Genomic DNA, 12,943 nt, shown 5'->3' with positions numbered 1-12,943 from the left:
TGTTGTACAAGTAATCTAATCATAGACAAGATATCTACTTTATCTAATCATTTTTAATCTGGAATGCAAATATATAGGATTAATCATCAAAATTTAGTGGCCGAGTTCATTAGGAACATCTTCCTTCTTCATGTTCACAATATCCTTCAAAGCACCAGCAATGATATCCACACCCTTCATTAAGTCTTCTTCTGTGATACAGAGCGGAGGTGCCAAACGAATAATGTTCACGTGAGTAGGTTTAGCCAGTAAACCTCTTGATTTGAGTAACAAACAAAGTTCCCAGGCTGTTCTCTCAGACTTTGATTCGTCAATCACAATTGCATTCAACAAACCACGGCCACGCACTAAATAATGCCGTGTGAGAAAAAATAAAAGGAACTGATTGGCTGGTTATTACCTGTCTTAATCAAGGGACTATCTAATTTGATCAATGCCTCTCTGAATTTTTGTCCTAATCTTTCCGAGTTGTCCACAAGATTTTCATCTTTAATGACCTGAAGAGCAGCAATAGAGGCAGCACAACCCAAGGGGTTACCACCATAGGTGGAACCGTGTTCTCCTGGCTTGATACAAAGCATGATGTCACGATCGGCCAAAACGGCAGAAACGGGGTATACACCGCCCGAAAGAGCCTTACCAAGAAGAACAATGTCAGGACGAACCTGGTCATGATCAACACAGAGCATCTTTCCTGTACGACCAAGACCGGTTTGGATTTCATCAGCAATAAAGAGCACATTGTGCTTCTTGCAAAGTTCATAACACTTTTTCAAGTATCCTTCATCAGGTACCATAATACTAAGAAACAATATGAGCCAACCAATTCTCTCTCTCTCTATTTTTCTACTTTACCCAGCTTCACCTTGAATAGGTTCAATCAAAAAGGCAGCCACATTCTTTCCGACCTTTTCCAAAACGTATTCCAAATCTTCCAAATGATTGTATCGAATTCTGGTGCCTTCAACCACTGAGGGACCCACCAAGGGTAAATAAGGACCAAAGCCAGCATAAGAATCGGGATCGGTCGACATGGAGATCACACCGGTGGTACGACCGTGAAAGTTATTTTCACAGCTAAGCACAATAGCCTCATTATCCTTGATACCCTTCTTTTCGTATCCCCATTTACGAGCCAACTTGATCGCGGTCTCGACAGCTTCGGCACCCGTGTTCATGGGCAAGACCATGTCATAACCAAAGTAATCATGAATGTATTCTGCATAAGCACTGTAGACATCATTATAAAATGCTCTGGAGGACAAGGTTAACTTTTGTGCTTGATCACACAAGGCCTTGACAATCTTGGGGTGACAGTGGCCTTGATTGACTGCAGAATATGCAGACAAAAAGTCCATGTACTTCTTTCCTTCGGGATCAGTGACCCAGATGCCCTTGGCTTCAGAAAAGACAACAGGAAGAGGATGATAGCTAAAGACGCATTGGTTTTAAATCATACATCATTCTTCATTTCTTACTTGTGTGCACCAAAGGTGGCTTCCTTTTCAACGACTTGTTTGCTAGAGAGTTGGGTCATTTTTATTCTTTTTTTTTCTAGTGAATGGTAGAAAGAAAAAAGAAATTGGAATGAAGGTGAAGAGAGGCGTCGTTTTATAGGGACAACACATTCACAAGAGTTTTGATTGGTTTCAATTTACAAACTCAATTTCTCACGGTTCATTTTAGTGTCAAATCAAAAATGGAAATTTCTCCCCTTGTGACGGACAGTGGGACACAAACGACAAGTTTCCTTAAAAAGGAATCAATGATGTCAAAGGAACACATGCATGTCATATTATACAGTTCATTTTATTATTTCAACTTTATTAAACAGAAGCCTGAATAGGAGGTTCAACAAATTCCTTGGTAGCCTTAGCACCAGTGTCATCACCAGCGGCAGCAGCACCACCGTGAAGGGCCAAGAGAGCAGAGACATCAAACTTGGGTGCCTTGAGGATCTTGACCTTACGAACATAGGTGTTTTGGAGAGGGTAAATACCTTGACAAGCCTTTTCGATACGGACAGCAATAGCATCTTGAGCAGATTGAGAGGCTGAGGATGTGACCTTGGCAACCAATTCCTTCAAATCACAAGCAGAGGCTTCTTCAGTCATGATTTCAAACATCTTCTTGCGGATTTGACGGATTTGAGAAGATTGAGCATAGGTGGTCTTCTTGATTTGGTTGCGACGACGAGCAGTGAAGGAGATGGCAAAGAGACGAACCAAGTAACCATCAGTGGTCTTGATGTCAACAAAGGCCTCAATGAGGGATTGCCACTTCTTAACCATGGAGCGGAGCTTGTCAGTGGTCATGTCCATACCGTTGAAGTTGGTAAGACAGTTCTTGCCTTGGATTTCATCAACCTTGAGCTTGATCTTGCGGAAAGAGCGAGATTCATCCTTGGACAAGTCACCAAGGGACATTTCGACAACACGACCGTTCAAAGAGTCGTTGGCGTTGCGGAGACCTTGAGTACGGTTGACCAAGGTCTTACCTACTTGACGAACTTCAAACATGGAAGGAGCCTTGATGTCGTACCAGTCTTTACGGGTGAAAGGGTCAACGCTAGAAGAAAACAATCAACATACACATTCAAATAGTCATTGTTGGAAAAAAAAAAAAAAAAGAAAAAGCATGTGCAGTGAAATGTTGAAAGTGATTGTGTTGCTTTCAAATAATATCATGCTGACTCGTTGTATTTATTTTAAATATCTTCATCATTGCTGTCTCCAATTTGTATTCTAATCGTTCTCTTTGTCTACGTATAGACATGCACATACTTTCTATCCTTTTTTTTTCCATACATAGATATATGCTATTTTTTTTTTGTACTTACACCTTCTTCTTCAAACCCTTCTTTCCTTTACTAAGGCGCTTATTCTTGCCAACAGCTAATGGATGATGGTTAGAATTTAACTTTGGATGGATGGATGGATAGCTATGATTTTACCCATAATGTCAATATAAAAGAGGGATTGATAGCGTTCTGAAGTCTGGCAGATTATTTCCGTTTGCAAGCAAGAGCGGAGACGTAAATCAATACAGTCACACTTTGAGGCTCACATTCCGAACTAAAAAAAACTTTTTGTGCAGACATCTAGCATGATGAAAGGTGGGTAGCGCAAGAGGTTCATTGTCTCACCCCAGAGCTTGTTTCCTCCTTTTACATGACAGCTGTAAGACTCATGTCACTTTTAATAAAGTATAATGCATTCAATAGAGTTGTTCCTATTCTTTTTTTTTTTTCAGCTTTTCTTGCCTATATTCAATATAAACCATTATTACTATTGATACAAGCATAAACATAATTTATATAACCTGAGTTTTTAAAATTTAATGATTACAACGAAATAGAGAGCGATGAACTAATCACTGAATGGATAGATATAGTGTTCCTTTACTTAAACATTCTATCATTTGATGAATCCAGCAGTATTCAAGCAGAGTCCAAACAAAATAAGAGTAAAAATAAGGCAGTGACCCAAGGGTTTATGATCTGCTCAGTTTTAAAACACAATGAGTTTGTTTACTTCTGACCATCATCAACAGATACATGCTGGCCGCATTCAATTTGAAAAAAAAGACGCAAGCAATCAAGATGACATAGGTCAACGTTAGCTCTTTGCTTTTTATTCCTGATTTGTATCAGAAATTCTGCTCATTTCGATCATGATAATACGTAAAGACTAACAACAGGATATTATAGAACTAAAAGGAAAGAAGGAAAACAAGATTACGCTCTTCATGCTGCAACGGCTGTTTACAGTTGTTTGATAGAGAAAGGAGATGAAAAGGGTTTTAAAGAACGATTATGATCGTTTTATTAAAGATGATTTATTCTTTATAAACTAGTTTTTACTGTCCATGTTATTTGATTTGCATCTATTTGAAAAACATCCCAAACTAAGCAACTACTGCTTCTACACACTGCAAATAATACCGAATATTACTCGAATTTCAAGACCTCTATTCTTCAAAGCTTAATAAATCACTCAAAAGCATAGATTTTGTACTGAAAAGAAAGTATAAGCATAAGAATTATATATGTAATTGATTTATAGCTTTAAAAGAAACTATTATATATAAAAAAATAAAAAGCTCATTTTTTACGCCAAAGATGAAATTTAAACTCGTTTTTTCTTTTTTTTTCTAAGTTATATTCTTAGGCAAAACCTCATCATTGTATTTGAAGCCAGTGTTACTCTCTGTGTCTTGAGTTTACTTAAATATTTTTTGCATCATTTTCCATCTTTTTCCATCTTTATTTTCTTTTTCTTTTTTCTTTTTGCATCTATTTCATGACAACTCTTTTAAAGGTACTTATTTCAATAAATTGCAGTAAAATATCTAATATAATCTTTATTTGTTTTAGTTCTTCATGTTTCAGATAAAAAGTATAAATAATATAAATCATCCAAGTAGATACGTGCAAGGTTAAATGGTTTATTTTCATGGATCCAAGTATTAAAGCTGAAGTCAAGGAAATGTTTAATGTTCTATCTACTAAATATATGTTATTTCTTTAATAGCTTGTTCTTTACGGCTGTATAATATGCTCTGATATGCTTCTGTTTATGCTTTTGTGGCAGTTTAGTAAGTAGCTTATGTCCAGCTTTACGCATGTACTTATTTTTTTTTTTTTTTTGAAAATACGTATATACTTATTACAGCCCTTTTTTTATATTGGTGAAAGCTGTTTCAACACTTGTCATGACAGCCCTATTTAGTATGGAGAGCATTTCATTATTATTTGAAGCTAATAGGTTTACAGTAGACAATGAAAGCAACCACTCATCATCATCATATATTCAAGCCATTGTCAATAATCAACTATGTATTAGCCAAATACCATGTTTTTTCTCTCATTCATTCAACAATTCCATTCATTACTTTACATTCGTCAATTGGTACAGCCATGCGACTCAACATTTTCCCACCTTCGATGGTACTGGCATCCAAAAATAATTACAATAACAGACATTTTTTTTTTTTTTTTTTTTTTTTTTTTTTTTTTTTTTTTTTTTTTTTTTTTTTTTTTTTTCAATTGGCGAAGACGAACAGTTGGCTGTATACAACGACTATAGCAATACAGATGATGTCAAAGAGTGGAAAGTCTTCAAAACCTTCCAGGCATTGTGAAAGAAATACCAAATTGACGTATCATCAAATTGTATAGAAATTTTTAAGTGCTTTTTCAAACGGTTTGCCAGTAACTATGTAACGAACGATCAAAAACTTAAACGTGTAATGAAAAAGTTATATGATAACTGTGATGCAGTGATGAAATCAGAACCTATAAAGATTTTCACCCGTAATGAACGCATCAACGTAAATGTTTTAATTGTACAATATTTTTTTTTTCTAATCCTCTTTGAATATCCACTGGATAAATAGCAATGGTGGTCTTTATATGAAGCTGGAGTGATTGAAGGTATCTACAAAGACAAGAATGATATGATTGAGCAGACAAAAATGGCCCCATCAATACCATCTGCTATATCACTCCCAGAAAAGTTCCCAATAACAAAAAAAAGAGAGATTCTGATGACATGGGTGACAGCAGGAGCGCCAAAAAAAAAATCTAATCACTTGAAGATAATTGACATAAAAGGCTTGTCGTTAGAGAAAAAAGTGGAAATATTTGCAAAAAGATATTAAGCTTTATAATTACGTATTTATAGTCAGTTGGTGCGATTTTCTCATACAAGTATCTTCATTTTACTTAGCGGTATAGACAATACCTTGGATCGCATTTTCTCCGGGCTAATACCAGCTCGTTTTGCTAAGGAAATCCAAATTATTCGCACCATCTTGACAACCCCTCTACAACTGGCGTATACAAAAGAAGAACGAAACATCCTTATTAAAATCCCGGAGGTCATCTCCTTTGAGGATGTAGAATTAATAATCAAATCGATCACGCTAGTTCCCCGACTAGGATTACAAGCCTATTTATCTTTTTATCGAAGATGTAAGCTAACTTATCTATTCCCTATGTGGATAATGATTCAAATATTAATTATACATATACGTTTTCCTTTTCTTTAGGTTGTTATTATTTCAAAGTGGCCAACTAGAAGATACTACGCACAAAGAGAGTTGGTTCGAAGGACACGCCTATGCTGACCTGTTTGACGCTATTTTTATGTTTGATTCATATTATGTAAAAAAGTATTAAAAATCCAAGTCGAGAAGATAAACTAAAACATACCACCTTGTTTGTTTTTTGTAGAACGGAGTGTCACTCCACCACAATCGAATGCTTGAAAAAAAACAAAGCAAATAGACCAAGGAGACGTCAAAGTTGATTTCCTTCTTGTTAACAACCAACTTATGGGTATTTTCTCATGTGAGGATAAACCCGCTAATGCTACTGAGGCAGAAGTACAAGCAGATATTACAAAAGCAAAAAAATTCCGTGAGAAATGCCTCCTGTACATCCAGACACTTCCCCCCCACCCATCAAACATCAAGCACATTGAAGTAATTAGTTCACAATTCCATAGACTTACACTCACTAGATACGGTTCAAAAATGACAGAGAGTGGAACTATTATACATTACCAAAAAAGTACGGCAACTATTCCTACAACTCAATCTCATATGTCCCAAGCTGCTTATTTTCTGCTCACAGTGATGTCTTTACAAGGAAGCGTAGTTATTATTTTTTGCGTATTTACCATTTCATATACTGTTAATAGAGGACCATTATACTTAACTTCAAAAAATTGGAAATTATATGTGAAGCCGGGTTACGGGACTCTGTTGACTTCCTGGCGCAGCCGCTTGGAGGAAAAACCAGCGATGTATTTTTCAAAAGTAATTCACCCTTATCCTCACAAGATAGCGAAGAATCTACCAGCAGTGAAGAAGATTCAACCAACAGTAAAAACAACTGGATGGAAGTAGAGCAAGCAAGAAGAGCCCTGAAGCTGATTGATGATAAAATGAAAGGAATAAGCTTCGATGATGATGTTTTAACTTGTGAAGGCTGGGAGGATATTGTCTGTTTTAAAGAAACTGATGTTTAAGTTGTTCTTCTCTCAAAAAATAATCAACAAAGACTAAAATCATAATGTTAATAAAATTGAAATAAAGCAAAAGATTATTGGTTAATTAAATCTGTCAAAGAACTGAATAGCATTGTATTTTTTACCCTTGAAGACTTTGTCTCCATAGAGTGTTACTAAGTTTCTTTGAATTCAGACAAATATTTTTTTAAAAAAAAAGGATGTCGGATGATCTAAGTTATGAGCTTTTCCTTCTTCAATAGCTAATAGTTACTACCACAATGAGTAATTCTTTCTATTTTGAGGATGGCTTAGGAAACGTTGTAGATGAACATGGGAATGACCTGATGAAAATTACTGAGATTGAAGAGCTTTTCAAACTAGAAGAATAAGTTCTTACAGCACTTGTATTGCTCAAAGAACTAAATTAGTAGGTGTTGAGGTGATGCAAGAATGTCAAGAGGAGAAGCCGACAAGCGATGATGAAAAGCTATCTAGCTCAAAACCAAAAAAAAAAAAACGATCAAAGGCAATCGCATCAGTGACGAGGTTATGCTCATGCTGTTCATTTTGTCGACGTTCATCCTAGGAACAGTGCGAGAGTTGTAGCCTTAGAGCTCAATTTGCAGCCTAGAACTGTACAGAGATGGTACAAGGCTTAGAAAGAGGGCCCAGACTCACTTTTCAAGACGATAGGCCGTCCAAGGATGATTGAACCTGAAGGAGAATTAGCAGAGTCAACCAGAGATTTAGTGTCTGGCTTCTATTGCAAGTATCCCACTGCTACCATAGATCAGTTGATGGATCAGATGAATAACAGCTTTGAGGATCTGACCATTTCAAAAAGAACGCTCTACCGTCACATGGCTGGATTATGGATTTTTACCCTTAAGAAGGTCCAATTGGAGCCGGTAGAAACACTCTAGAAAGAATCTAAGCGAGAAAGTAATGGGTGGAAATGGTGAAAGAGATGAGTGTTGACTATATGAACAACAGTGTTTTTATCGATGAATTAGGGTTTAATGCGAACCTGAGAAGAACTCAAGGCTGGGCACCAAAGGGGGAGGCTGTCAAAGTACTTACGGCTAGAGCCAATTCAATTTCCATCTTGGGCGCCATTTCTGCTAAAGGCTTGATTAAAATTAGCTTGAGAAAGCCCCATGCGTTCTTCAAAGAAAAGAAAGCTAGCCGGTGGCAGAAAGCTGCAAACAAAGGGCACGGTAACTGATCACTATGCCAGTTTTATTAAAGACACTCTTGCTGAGATGGACACATTTCCTGAAATGAAGGGACGTGATCTAATCATGGATCATGCGCCCATACATACAGGTAAAATAATTGGCAAGATGATTAAAGAGTGTGGCTACAAATGTATTTACCTACCACTTTACTCTCCAGAACTCAACCTAATAGAACAACTTTGGTCTGTTATTAAGAGTAATGTAAAAAGAAAGTTTATACTCAAGACACTATTTCTCAAGTAATTGCAGACGCTAGCAACCAAGTTGCCCAATCATCTTTTGAAGGGTTTGCGCGCTATTCTACTAGATGTTTTGATGGCTACCTTGCAGGCTATCCTATTTAATAAACAATTATATTTACAGTACGACATCTTTTTTTTTTTTTTTTTTTTTTTTTTTTAAAAAAAAAAAAGCACAACACTCTTTTCCTGCATTGTGCGGCACTCTTTTCTAAAAATAGACGACACTCTTCTTTTTAAAAGCGCAACACTTTAATTTTTTTTTAAAAAAAATGAGCTAACCTCACAATTAAAAACAGGGTGATTTATGAGAATCCGAATAAAGATATTTTCTATCCTAAAATGGATAAATCTTTAAAAGCTTGCAATTAAACATGTGATAAATTTGAATAAACGCGCTGCGTCAAGAGTTGAGTAGACAAAAGACTGAATGCCGATTGAAAGCCACCAAAAGAAAGCGTGCCTAAAAAGTGATGGACTTTACAAGTTGCAAAACAAGCATCGTCAACGGAACCGTTCTTTCTGGACCATCTCGTCTCCAACTGAGCACAGTGCGCTTTGTCATCAAACGAAAGATGTTGGCAGCAAAAAGCCATGGATGATCCATGGCGACCTCTCTGTGATGTTTTGAAAACCAAAATGTAGAAAGACATGGATTGTAACAGACAATGGCAGATGCATCGCTTTTTGTAAATCAGCGGGACATGAAATGATCCTTTGGACACTTTCTTTTTTCACTGAGAAAGTATTGAATAGAAGCCAAGAGCAGTACCAGAGAAAGCTTTGAAAGGAAAAAAAAAAGTTGAATGGATATCATGTCATCAAAAAAGAGATTGACGGGTGATAACAAGACAAAAAAAGGAAACAGAGTCTGACATGGTCTGTGCAAAGTGTCCATATTCATTTGAAAAATAGATTTTTTTTTGTCCTAAATCCAGTGAATGATTTGCTTTTACAGAAAAATCCCTTTTCATCTTGATCCCATCTTGTGTTTTTAAAAAATACAAATGGTCCGATGACAGTCAACACTACAAGAAGAGGGGGGGGGGGAAATCAAGTACACTTGTGCAATTCTGATTTGTTGCATGAAAGTTTTTTTTTTGACAGGCACAGTGGAGTAAGGTGACGTCAACTCGTCACAGGATAGCCAAAGGAATACCTGTTTTCTTTCTGTGGACTGGCGTAAAGACGGATGGTCATTTGAACTGCAGGTAGGGTTGGAATACCAGGCCAGGCGGAACCCATGGAACACTTGCAGTGATCCTGTTGACAAGAAAAAAAAAAACAAACGGAACGCATGTCTCTTGAGCAAGGCGCGCTTGACATAGGATCGGTTGGGTGCATGACTGTGTAGCACGACTGGACACCAAAAGAGAGCCCTTACCTGGATCGGAACCCTGTCCGTCGACCTCCTTTGACCACACAAGCTTTGAACTTTTCGCATGGTCCAACCAACAGCTCATTTTGGGATCCTCGTCTGGCATCAGACCCCCCCCTCTCTCTCACGGTCCCTTGATGGTCTTGCTTGTTTCAGGTGTGTTCAAAGGACGGGATTCATATGCTTGGATCGGATGGAGACGACGATGGAATATCTATCGATCTTTTGGATGAGAAAGAAGAAGTGGGGGATGTTTGTGGCTTTGTTTATGGGCGGATAGTCTGGATGACCACTGGCTAAATTCTTGCCGTGTTGCCGACAGAAAACGCAGTAAATTTTCCTCCGTAGCACCCTTGTTCTGCTTACCTCAGGGCAGCCTGCTCTCTAGGCCTTGTTTCAATGTGTCTTCTTTTTTGATGTCTGGCATTGGCCAAACACGCTTTGAAGCGTCTTTGAGCTTTCGAATCATTTCTCACGGCCGACATGAATCCTTCCAAAGAGAGAACGCATCTCCAGCTATGCTAGAACCCTTTTTATCTATTTCAATCATGGTTCGACTTGAGAGTTTGTCTGGTTCTTTGAATGGCCCATCTCTCTCTCTTGGCTTCAAAGCAGGGTTTGTTTTCTACTGCTGTCTCACAACGACATCGGTCCTCGCTTTCGACCAGTGTACGGCATTCTGATCTCAATCGATAGACACATGCCAACCGTTGCCTTCCCAGAAAGAAACCTGGCTAGAACATACAGCCCCATTGTCTTTTCTTGCCTGGGACGAGTAAGACAACAATAGACTTTGATCACCGCATTCAAACTCCAAAAATGAAGCGAGATTGAATTTGGGCTGTAACTTGTGTTTCACAGAAACCTGGGTTACAATCAAAACCCGTGCCAACACGCAGCAGGCTGCATTTACCATGTTCTCTGGCATGTTAGCAATCTAATTTAATACCATTTCATTTTTTTATTTTATTAAACATCACTTTTTGAAGCAAAGTACTCTTTCTTTTTCAAACAGGGAACCCAAGCATCAGCACCTTGGCTATTTCTCTTTCTCTCTTTGAAACCTTCTTGAAGCACATACGATCGTTTTTTTGTGTACGAAAGAAGGTTGTGTTCCACGGAAGACGATGGATAGATGGTGTTGTTAGTTTTAATTAAGGTGATGTTTCATGTTTCATATCATCCTATTTGATTTAATATAAACAATTAGTGTATAGAAATCAACCTGAATGATTCAGAACGCGTTCCCCTAGATACTTTATCACGTCCAATACCAAGACCCGGCTTGATCTCACAAAGCAAAACAGGACATGGTCACTTCAAGTATAGATTACGTAAAGATGAAGAATGAGTCCTACGGCAGCTTACGTCAACCGAAAGCGCCGAGGTCACTACGAAACATGTGGATGGATAATATTTATTGCGAATGTGAAGCAGAATTTCAAGCGGTATCATGAAAGGCACGTTATCTGTATGCTTTAGTGCAGAATCGATGCCGCTGTTTCGGAAGAGACTCAAGTGGATATGAAACCAGGCTGGATTCCATGTGTTCATGAAGTCCGAGGGGAAAGAGAGAGGGAGTGTGTGTTTGGATGAAACAGACAGTGGGATGATGCCATCGAACGAGACAAAAATAGCGAGACATCATCCTTGGCTACGTTTTTGTCCAAAAAAAGCTAAAACATGTCGACCGATTTGAATCCTTCTCAAAGTCTGATCTATAATAATAATCAAGAACATCTCAAGTGCTACTTGATCTGTCAAACACGCATTCTATAAAATAAAGTTTAAAACCTTTCGTCGTTCTAAAGCAGAGGTTGAAACAGCATATTTTGTTCTTGAAAAGCAGTGAAACAAAGAATTCATTTTTTTTAGTGTGAGAACAAGCTCTTTTGGAAGGGGGGGGAACCCTTTTCTCTATGAAACAGAGAGTAAGGTAGCACTTCCAAAGTCCGAACCGGACCCTGCTACGATCTGATTGGCAAGGCGTCCCTTTCTTTCCTTTTCTTCAATCCATCCTCACCCTTTTCTCCCCCCTCTCGATCAATTCAAATGGTAAAGACAAGCCCTCGAGTCATCCATCCACTGATCTCTTTTTTTTTTTCTAGGGTAAAGTCCACAGTTCGCTTGCTTGTGCTGGTAAAGTCAAGTCTCAAACACAAAGGTAGCCAAACAAGAAGAAGGCCAAGACGGGTCGTGTAAAGAAGAGACAAGTAAGAAAAAGGGAGACGATCGGACGGTGTCCAGCATGCTTTCGCCGTCGTTTGGTCAATGTTACGACTCTAGTCGGTGGCAAGCGTCGAATGAATCCTGCGCCAACCGTCGGCCCTTAAGAAGAGACCCTGATGAAATAAAGGACAGCGACTCCTGTAGACACAGAATGCTTGTCGATTGTTTTTTTGAGATAGGCTACACCGCCTGCGCATTGGAATGAAATCATGAGAGGTTGTACACAAGAGGGCTCAGAGAAAGAAATGATGTTGTTGATTTTCACAAGCGAGAGAGAGAGTGCGCGGTATTGTGAAAGAAAAGTAAAATGTGACATGTGTTTCAGTTGATGATCATTTTGATTGACTCATGTTTCATATTGTACCTTAAAGAAGATAAATATTCTAGCTCTGAATGAATGGATTGTACGACACTAATCCCATGAACGGACCCATCCGAATTCGACATGAATTGGAAATTGGGTGTCATCTACTTTTGTAGTCCATCTCCTCTTAAAAGAAGACCCGAAACGGTCGTCAACACACCAACAAAACCTTTTTTTTATAAACCCAGCATCCAATTCTGAAACCTTCAATTCACAAAAGGGCATTGTTTGTAACCGATTGTTGTATAAAAAGGAGGGAGGGGGGAGGAGCCAAAAAAAAATTGTTTTCTTTTTTGTATATAAATGTTATTACCCAATCCAATCCTTCAACATATATTTTCCTATTTAAATTATCCAGAAAGATGGCAAGTGGCAAGGTAAGAAAAAGAATCAGAAGAGAAGAAGAAGAAGACTGAGAAAAGGAGATAGAGTCTGTCGACAGTGGTATTGGATGATTCATGATCCCTATCTTTATCAAC

The 12,943-nt window shown here is 38.1% G+C and overlaps 5 protein-coding genes across 5 annotated transcripts; 3 read left to right on the top strand and 2 right to left on the bottom strand.

The window, feature by feature from the left end:
* Positions 1-93: 93 nt before the first annotated feature.
* Positions 94-1,537, bottom strand: RO3G_12123 (ornithine-oxo-acid transaminase; the record flags this gene model as incomplete). Its single annotated transcript, XM_067666707.1, has 4 exons — positions 94-347; positions 401-801; positions 856-1,431; positions 1,479-1,537. 4 exons carry the CDS (start codon positions 1,535-1,537, stop codon positions 94-96), a joined length of 1,290 nt encoding a protein of 429 aa, XP_067522808.1.
* A 289-nt stretch (positions 1,538-1,826) lies between these two features.
* Positions 1,827-2,957, bottom strand: RO3G_12122 (40S ribosomal eS1 domain-containing protein; the record flags this gene model as incomplete). The annotated part of the gene is made up of 3 exons (XM_067666706.1): positions 1,827-2,568; positions 2,840-2,894; positions 2,954-2,957. The coding sequence occupies 3 exons, from the start codon at positions 2,955-2,957 to the stop codon at positions 1,827-1,829; spliced, it is 801 nt and encodes a 266-aa protein (XP_067522807.1).
* Positions 2,958-6,537: 3,580 nt separating this feature from the next.
* On the top strand, positions 6,538-7,034 carry RO3G_12121 (uncharacterized protein; the record flags this gene model as incomplete). Its single annotated transcript, XM_067666705.1, has 2 exons — positions 6,538-6,636; positions 6,705-7,034. 2 exons carry the CDS (start codon positions 6,538-6,540, stop codon positions 7,032-7,034), a joined length of 429 nt encoding a protein of 142 aa, XP_067522806.1.
* A 949-nt stretch (positions 7,035-7,983) lies between these two features.
* Positions 7,984-8,598, top strand: RO3G_12120 (uncharacterized protein; the record flags this gene model as incomplete). The annotated part of the gene is made up of 3 exons (XM_067666704.1): positions 7,984-8,233; positions 8,265-8,342; positions 8,495-8,598. 3 exons carry the CDS (start codon positions 7,984-7,986, stop codon positions 8,596-8,598), a joined length of 432 nt encoding a protein of 143 aa, XP_067522805.1.
* Positions 8,599-11,923: 3,325 nt separating this feature from the next.
* RO3G_12119 (uncharacterized protein) lies at positions 11,924-12,305 on the top strand (the record flags this gene model as incomplete). Its single annotated transcript, XM_067666703.1, has 3 exons — positions 11,924-11,926; positions 11,980-12,010; positions 12,040-12,305. The coding sequence occupies 3 exons, from the start codon at positions 11,924-11,926 to the stop codon at positions 12,303-12,305; spliced, it is 300 nt and encodes a 99-aa protein (XP_067522804.1).
* Positions 12,306-12,943: the final 638 nt, after the last annotated feature.

The sequence above is a fragment of the Rhizopus delemar genome, genomic scaffold, assembly GCF_000149305.1.
Source record: "Rhizopus delemar RA 99-880 supercont3.10 genomic scaffold, whole genome shotgun sequence".
NCBI lineage: Eukaryota > Fungi > Mucoromycota > Mucoromycetes > Mucorales > Rhizopodaceae > Rhizopus > Rhizopus delemar.
This window is presented reverse-complemented; position numbering and strand designations above follow the sequence as displayed.